The following is an 8,132-nucleotide window of genomic DNA, read 5'->3' on the forward strand; positions in this document are numbered from 1 at the left end:
TAGAATTTAAACTTAATCATAAATTATGTATCTGTCCATGAATACTATATCAATATACTGATAGATACTGTGTCTGTCTTCTAGGGTGTGAATGGAAAAGACGGAGAGGAAGGTGCTGCCGGTCCAACCGGTCCAGCTGTAAGCACCAGATATCATCATCATCATCATCATTCATAGTTTGATAACATCACATTTAGCTCACATTATATATGTTCTGTTTGTTTTTCTTTAGGGTCCTGCTGGAAAGAGAGGAGAGCAGGGACCACAGGGAGTGCATGGTTTCCAGGTACACTGCATCCATCATTATTTATTATTATTATTTTATCATAATTCTGATATTTACTGATATTATTTTACACTGTCCATTATATGTGAAATATATTAGCTGTACAGGCATTTCAATAACATCTATTCAGAGTTATTGCTCTTCCATATTTTGTTTTATGTTTCAAAAGTTCTGTTCTTGTTTCAATAGTTTATATTTCCACCTTTATTGTATGGATTATATTTCGTGAAGCACCTTGTACTTCTTTCGTCTGTCTCTGGCTAAACCTGAAAATTGTGTTTTATTTTCTAGGGTTTGCCCGGACTTCCAGGTCCACCAGGAGAGTCAGGAAAGCCAGGCGATGAGGTACGACAAAATAAAAAATTAAATAAATGGAAAAAATATATATATATATGGTACAATGATGTTTAATCAGTTTCATTCTTATTGTGCATATATCAATATTACATTGTTATTGTGATATGAGAATATACACTTTCTTAGATTTTGGATATGGTTATATCATGATATGTTTTTCCAGGGTCTTGCTGGAGAGGCTGGAACTGCTGGTGGTACAGGTCCAAGGGTAAGTCAGTTTGTATTGGTAATTATTCTTTTTAGTTTCCAGACCAAATATTTTCCATTATTCACAGTGTTTAAATCACCTTTCAGTCAGAAGTCATACATTTTGTTATTTCATCCAATAAGGAATTGTTTCATGTCTTTGTCCTTTGATTGTCCTCGCAGGGAGAGAGAGGCCCTCCAGGAGAGAGAGGTGAAGTTGGACCCAATGGCCTGCCAGGACCTAAAGGTAGTCCAGGTGGACCAGGACCAGATGGGCCAAAGGTACATTAACAGTTGCACAACCAAAACCCCTTGCAATATTTCAACTTGTTGCATGTTTACAATATGATTTACTGTGTGTGGTACATTTTAGGGTAACCCTGGCCCAGCAGGTGGTGTTGGAGAGCCAGGAGGTCCAGGACTTCAGGGTATGCCAGGAGAGAGAGGAATATCAGGACCTTCAGGCCCAAAAGGAGATGGAGTAAGTTAGAGAAGAATATGATTATATTGTCTGCAAAGAAGTGGAGATACCAATTTCTCCTGTCATAAAATTTCTCTGTTTGCATGTGTTTGATGCATTAAATTGTTTGGGGTTGTCTCAAGTAATTCTGGGAAATGTAGGAGATCACTAAAAGAGGAGGAGTTTCCTGCATGTTTGAAAGGAATTCAACAGCGTGCTAAAGGAAGTTGAACTCTTTTAACAGGGCTCTGTTGGTGAGAAAGGAACCGAGGGTAAAGCCGGAGCTGATGGTGCACGGGTGAGTCACAACATGATGGTCAGGACAAAACTGACACTGAAGATTTAGTTCATCTCTGAAGTGTTTTGTTCTGTGGCACTAAACCTAAGTCATATATTCCAACTGTTGAATAACCATAGGTCAAAATGTAGCACACACAGATCTTCAGGACAAAGTGAACTTATCTCAATCTTAATATTCTAACATATTTTCTTCATTTTATAAAAAGGGACTTCCTGGTCCTGTTGGACCTGTTGGTTCAGGTGGACCCAACGGAGAGAAGGTGAGCTCATATTCACACATTATATTATGTCTTAATTCTGTCTTTACATTGGTTTTTAACATGGGTATATAGGGCACGACACGTAAATACTGGTCAACTTTAGAATTAAAATCTAAATGAGCACTGGATTTGACCATGAACTCTTGAGCTAACTTTTTAAAACCTTTAAAGTTCTTTGTTAATCAAGTTTAAAATGAAACCTACATGTAAGAAAATCCTTGTCATGTTTTCAGAACTTCTTAAGATCCACCTCTTTTTTATTTCAGGGTGAAACCGGACCACAAGGACCTACAGGACGCAGAGGCACAAGAGGAATTCCTGTCAGTAGAACATTTTATTTTACACTACGTTTTCTTCTAATGTCCGTACCTTTATTTCTTCATAAAATAACATGTTTATATCTTTGTCTGATGAATATAACAGGGTTCTAATGGTGAGCCTGGTCCAATTGGCGCTGCTGGCTTTGCTGGAACTCCTGTAAGTGGCCACTGAAGACAACCTAAAGCACGGCAGTCATGTTCAGTATATACCAGTGAAAAAAACGATAAAGGCTTGATAAATAAAAAAATCTCTTTCTCTTCCAGGGTGTTGATGGTCAGCCTGGTGTCAAAGGTGAAACAGGTGAGCCAGGCCTGAAGGGAGAAGGAGGAGCACCTGGACCACAGGGGATGGCTGGGAAACCAGGAACACAGGTACATCCGAAACATTAAGAGACTACTTTTAAAAAATAATAATTTTGAGGCCATCTTTGTTGTATACAGTTTAAATGGTTACTCTCTCTTCGTATTTACCTAGCATTAGCATTAGCATCACCTCAACTAACTGCATCCTCCAGTGTAGAGCAGCAAATCATTCAGAGGCTGATTTATGCATCTGTTTACTAAAATATTGTTGAATCTCTGGGATTAGCTTGAGAGAAGAAGCTTAATCACCTAGCTTAACTAGGCTAACACATAAAACTTAAATCTCTATGACAGGAATGTAATCATTTCTTCCAATAGCAATAAGGAAGAAACCCAACTCTAAAAACTTCATATAAATATTCATACATTGACTTACCTTTTTTTTTAAATTCTTTGTTCTTGTTTTCAAAGGTTACTTTTTGTTTAGTTTTAGTCTTTTCCTTGTGAATTTTTTAGAAACAATTTTGTTGACAAAAACTATTTGTGTGTTGTGTTTCTAGGGACCTGTTGGCGTGGCTGGATTGAAAGGAGGCAGAGGAACACAGGGTCAAACGGTGAGTTACCCAACAACTACAATGAGTGTTAATTTCTTTCTTTATAACTTCAACAGTGGTATTCAAGTTCTTTGTATGTCTAATAACCATACAAGAGGTACTATTATAATTACTAGAAGTGTTTTTTTTTTGCAGGGTTCTCCTGGTTTCCCTGGGTTGCCTGGAGGAATTGGACCAGCTGGCGCTACTGTGAGTTTATTGCATTAAAAAACGTAACATTTACATTTATGCTGATAAATCATGTGGCCCAATTATTAAAATACAGCCGTAGAATGAAAAGGCATTGAAGTAATTTAAATGGATAATCATCGGGCAGGATTTAAATATGGATTATAATCTCAAAATGTGTACTCAGAAGAAATCATTTGTGTGTGTTTCAGGGTGCTGTTGGGGCAGACGGGCCTATCGGTGGTCCAGGAAAGCAGGGCCCTTCTGGTATTCGAGGAGAGAACGGAGCTCTAGGACATCAGGGAGAGAGGGGACATCCAGGCCCAGCAGGGAGCCCTGGAGAGAAGGGAGACTCTGGAGAGGACGGTCCCTCTGTAAGATGAAGGCTGTGCTACTCTTCCAGCTGTCGTACACAAAAAAAATCCTGAGATGTTTTAAATGCTTGTCTCCTCTTGTGTCTCTCTGTCAGGGGCCTGATGGGCCTCCGGGACCTGCTGGCACATCAGGACAGCGAGGCATCGTGGGTACACCTGGAGTCAGAGGAGAGAGAGGCATGCTGGGACTGCCAGGTCCTGCTGTATGTATTCTTACTTGTTTAACGTTCTTAACAAAAATAAACAAATAAGTTAATGTATAGCATTTGCCGAATTTACAAGAAGGTCCAAATAACTAAGAATTCATCATAGATGGTGTTCCACAAAGTTTATAAAGTTTCTCCAAACTCAACAACTCATAAAATTGAGCATTTTTTTTAAGGAGTCTGGGGACTTTGTTAACAGGCAGCGAAGACAATACTGATTACTGTTTACTGTCTAAATTTGGTTGTATAATTATTTAAACTCTGGATTTTTTTTTTGTCAGGGCCCACCAGGAAAAGATGGAACTCCTGGAACTCAGGGCAGCCCAGGGCCTGCTGGTGGAGTCGGTTTACCAGGAGCCACTGGGCCAAGAGGAGACGCCGGGCCTGAGGTTCGCCCAGTCCATCTCAGTCCTTATATAATTTAAAAGTGTTTAAGCTAATGTTTTTATCTGGACTAACTTATGACCAATGCTGCTTATTTCTTCTATCAGCTCCAAAAACAAACTTACTGAATACTTGAAATTGACTAATTTCTCCAAATGCTCATGGACACTCAATATGTATATATGTTTCTTTGCAGACGATAGAGCTTTGTATGTCACAATTTTGGCTTTTAGTTACCCTGTCTTTTTGTGCTTGCCTCATTATATGTGCACAGTTTTTTTTTTATTCTCAGACTCACATGTTAAGTTTATCATGTCTTTATCTGTGTTAATTCAGGGTATCGCTGGAGCCGAGGGGCCTCCTGGTAAAGATGGTCTTGTGGGAGAAAGGGTAAGAAGTCGTGAACTAGATGTGCCATTCTTTTCAATTTTATTAATTGTTGCGTGTACTAACCAAAGGTATGTGCATTGATTTCCAGGGAGACAGGGGCAATCCTGGTCCAGAGGGTATGGCAGGTACTCCAGGGTCTCCAGGTACTGAGGGTCCTGTGGGTCTGACTGGCGGTCCAGGACAAAGAGGCGACAACGTGAGTTTCAGAAACAGAAATATAACAAATTTTAATTTAATTTCAATCATGTATCAATACCTGTTCTGTCATGTCTCTGTATTTGTTTTGACTATAGGGTGCCAGAGGCCCCGCTGGACCACTAGGAGCAGCTGGAGTACGGGGTACAGTGGTAAGCATGAAACGACAACATTTTACTTTTACATTTTACTTTTACGTTTTAAAATAACAATTAAAAATAAATTGGTGCTTGTTTCCATTGGTGTGTTGAGTTGTCACCCTGTGTCTAATTTTAGGGCCCTCAAGGACCACAGGGAGGAAAAGGAGCGGCTGGAGAACAAGGAGAGAGGGGTCAGAAAGGACACAGAGGTTTCACCGGACTCCACGGTCTGCCAGGAACAACTGTAAGCAAAATGTTTAGCAACAGCACCAGTTTTTGATTTAGTGTATGTTGATGTTACAAATGTTTTTTTAACAGCGAGTGCAACATTGACATGGCAATCTTAGGATGTGACATTTTTTTAAGGATACTTTTTCTATTTCAGGGCGCCACAGGCGAGCCAGGAGCTGTTGGTATTGTTGGACCAGCTGGGCACAGGGTAAGCAAATACTACCACTGTGTGGTAGAATATACAATAAAGATTTTTCATAATTTACGATATAAAGCTCTCACTGTTTTACCGTACAGGGTCCTCCAGGAGTGTTGGGTCCACCAGGAAAGGAAGGAAACATCGGTCAGCCTGGACCAATGGGCGCTCCTGGAAGCAGAGGATCCAGTGGTGAACTTGGAGAACAGGTGGCGCAAGACAACATTTTTACTGTTTTTATATTTCAACAATCAGCTTATTGGTATTATCCTAAGAGAGGTATGGTGACTGCAGTGGAAATGTCTTATAGGGTCCAAAATGGAAAGGCTTAATCCTCTGAGGAGAATGAATGTTCATGGCGATCTGACCTTAAAATTTAGATATTTATTATATTCAAGTGGATAACCATTTTGTGTTCCCACCACTATCACAGCAAAAATTAAGTTGAGCAAAATATTTCATTTTCATCTTTTCTTTGTCAGGGTCCTCATGGTGAACCTGGACCACCCGGCCCTCCAGGCCCTCCCGGACCCCCCACCGCAGCTGTGGAAGACCTCTTCGTTCCCTCTTACGACTACGACATGAATGGCGGTGGCATGCCGGATGCTGTGGAATTCGTCGAGGACGAAATGGCTGCTGATCCTCCTCCACCTCCAGAGATGAACAAAGACGAAGCTCTTCCCAATAAGAACGAGGCTGCCCTGCGCGCAAACACTGGAGTCCACGCCACACTGAAGACCCTCAGCGGAAATCTGCAAAACCTCCGCAGTCCTGACGGCAGCAAGATGAACCCTGCGAAAACCTGCCAGGACATCAAGCAGTGCTACCCTCAGAAACAGAGCGGTGAGAGTCCTGTTTTTCCTTTTCTTTCTTCTTCTTTTATCAAGACGATTATTTTCGGTTATTTTTAGACTGGTACCACTTATGTAAGTTGTTGCTTTTTGTCTTGTACCTTTCGATTGCAGGCGAGTACTGGATTGATCCCAACCAAGGAAGCACAAAGGATGCCATCAAGGTCTTCTGCAACATGGAAAGTGGGGAAACTTGCATCTCTGCCAATCCGACCAACTTCCCCAGCAAAGCCTGGTGGACGAAATCAACTCCCACCGCCAACAAACCTGTGTGGTTTGGAGCAGACATGAACAGTGGAACCAGAGTAAGAATTCAAGAGGCATTTTGCGGAAATTTTTAAACCTTTGTTGGGTTAGATTTATTTATTTATATAAAAAGTTGCTTGAGGCTTGGACCAAATGACTCTGAGTCACGTGTCTGATCTAGAAACTTGATGAAATCAAGTCTTCCCTGGGTGTAATCATGTCAAACTGATCTAATTTCAGTTCCGGTATGGAAATAAAGAGGAGCAACCAAACGCTGTGGCGGTTCAGCTGAAGCTTCTGCAGCTTTTGTCCAAAGAGTCGCACCAGACCATCACCTACAACTGCAGGAACAGCGTGGCTTACAAAGAAGGGAAGAGCAACAGCCTGAAGAAAGCTCTGGTCCTCAAAGGCTCCAACGGCCAGGAGCTTAGAGCGCAGGGTAACACCCGCCTCCGATACACAGTCGTTGAGGATGGCTGCTCGGTAAGTCAACGCAGATGACTTAAAATTGACGTAAAGTGATCGGGAGATAGTTCTGCTGACTTACATGGCTTTCTTTTCCCTCAGACATCAAACGGAGCGTGGGGCAAGACAGTGATTGAGTACAGGACTCAAACTCCAGCCAGGCTGCCCGTGGTGGACTTGGCCCCCATGGATGTTGGAAAGGCCGATCAGGAGTTTGGCCTGGACATCGGCCCTGTGTGCTTCTCATAAAACACAAACAAGATGGACAGAAATATCCCTTTTTTAGAGGAGTAACATCATCACCAGAAATTATAGTATATGGACTCCTCTTTGTGTGAGCGTACAAGTCGATGAAGGTTAGATGTTTTTTATCGCTGCCATTCTTCACAAGTGGCTGCATTTCCCATAAGCTGTCGAAGTATTTGCTGTGGCTGCCAGCAACATAATTTATTCAGCAATCAATACTTTTACAAACGAGAGCACGGTACTCTACAGGGAAATGCATGTGGGTGGAAAAAATAAAGTCTAAGGTGCTAAATAAAATTAGATTGGGGTGGATTGTGGTGGATCGGTGGATTGTAAACGTGCATAAACTGGAAAAACGGCCAATAATATTAAAGTTTTAAGAGATTTAAAGTGTATTCCAGTAAATAAAAGTGTTTCATTTGGCTTTTTTCCTAGTAAATGCACGTCCAGAGGCCTGGATAGGGCGAGAGTTGTTATAGCAATGACTGTAGTTCTTAATTTTAATGGAATAAAAGATGGACATCATGCTTGAACGTAAATTATTAAGTTCTGTGCAGGAACTCATTTACTCTTTCAACAGAAAAAAAGCCTCTGTATCTCCTTTTTAAAAACTTCTGTAAATGCAACATATGACTGTAAATTGCAAATTATTTGTTTGTTGTTGACTATGGATGTGGAATAAATGTCTTTCTTTGGAATAAACCGAGGCCATAAAAGTTGAAAAAGTTGAATAAACACCCAGTTTTCCCCTCATGAACAGCAAGATTTGCTTTGGAAAATGACTGAAGCTGAACCATCTCACCACTAGAGGGAGACAGTGCTTTTCCTTACAGTCATCAGATCACGGTTAACTGCTTTCACCTGGCAACCCAGGTGAAAAAGTCCTTCATTAGGTGGAAATGAAAAAACAGCAGTGCTTTAGGGGTTGAAACCCAAAAAATCCTGTGTTTTATG

At 41.1% G+C, this 8,132-nt stretch overlaps 1 protein-coding gene across 3 annotated transcripts in view; it reads left to right on the forward strand.

Moving 5' to 3' along the window:
* The window catches only part of col5a2b (collagen, type V, alpha 2b), a 36,851-nt gene extending 28,938 nt beyond the window's left edge, over positions 1 to 7,913 (forward strand). For all 3 annotated transcript variants that reach the window (XM_084346735.1, XM_084346733.1, XM_084346734.1), the window contains 26 exons: positions 85 to 138; positions 233 to 286; positions 578 to 631; positions 807 to 851; positions 1,013 to 1,111; positions 1,203 to 1,310; positions 1,534 to 1,587; positions 1,796 to 1,849; positions 2,116 to 2,169; positions 2,273 to 2,326; positions 2,434 to 2,541; positions 3,033 to 3,086; positions 3,222 to 3,275; positions 3,467 to 3,628; positions 3,724 to 3,831; positions 4,116 to 4,223; positions 4,555 to 4,608; positions 4,697 to 4,804; positions 4,902 to 4,955; positions 5,080 to 5,187; positions 5,329 to 5,382; positions 5,472 to 5,579; positions 5,853 to 6,213; positions 6,336 to 6,526; positions 6,708 to 6,950; positions 7,035 to 7,913. In XM_084346735.1, coding sequence (XP_084202861.1) covers positions 85 to 138; positions 233 to 286; positions 578 to 631; positions 807 to 851; positions 1,013 to 1,111; positions 1,203 to 1,310; positions 1,534 to 1,587; positions 1,796 to 1,849; positions 2,116 to 2,169; positions 2,273 to 2,326; positions 2,434 to 2,541; positions 3,033 to 3,086; positions 3,222 to 3,275; positions 3,467 to 3,628; positions 3,724 to 3,831; positions 4,116 to 4,223; positions 4,555 to 4,608; positions 4,697 to 4,804; positions 4,902 to 4,955; positions 5,080 to 5,187; positions 5,329 to 5,382; positions 5,472 to 5,579; positions 5,853 to 6,213; positions 6,336 to 6,526; positions 6,708 to 6,950; positions 7,035 to 7,181 — 2,652 coding nt within the window. In that variant the 3' untranslated portion in view covers positions 7,182 to 7,913. The remainder of the gene's footprint in view (positions 1 to 84; positions 139 to 232; positions 287 to 577; positions 632 to 806; positions 852 to 1,012; positions 1,112 to 1,202; positions 1,311 to 1,533; positions 1,588 to 1,795; positions 1,850 to 2,115; positions 2,170 to 2,272; positions 2,327 to 2,433; positions 2,542 to 3,032; positions 3,087 to 3,221; positions 3,276 to 3,466; positions 3,629 to 3,723; positions 3,832 to 4,115; positions 4,224 to 4,554; positions 4,609 to 4,696; positions 4,805 to 4,901; positions 4,956 to 5,079; positions 5,188 to 5,328; positions 5,383 to 5,471; positions 5,580 to 5,852; positions 6,214 to 6,335; positions 6,527 to 6,707; positions 6,951 to 7,034) is intronic.
* The last annotated feature ends 219 nt before the right edge of the window (positions 7,914 to 8,132 follow it).

The sequence above is a fragment of the Pagrus pagrus genome, assembly GCF_965226575.1.
Source record: "Pagrus pagrus genome assembly, chromosome: 24".
Lineage (NCBI taxonomy): Eukaryota > Metazoa > Chordata > Actinopteri > Spariformes > Sparidae > Pagrus > Pagrus pagrus.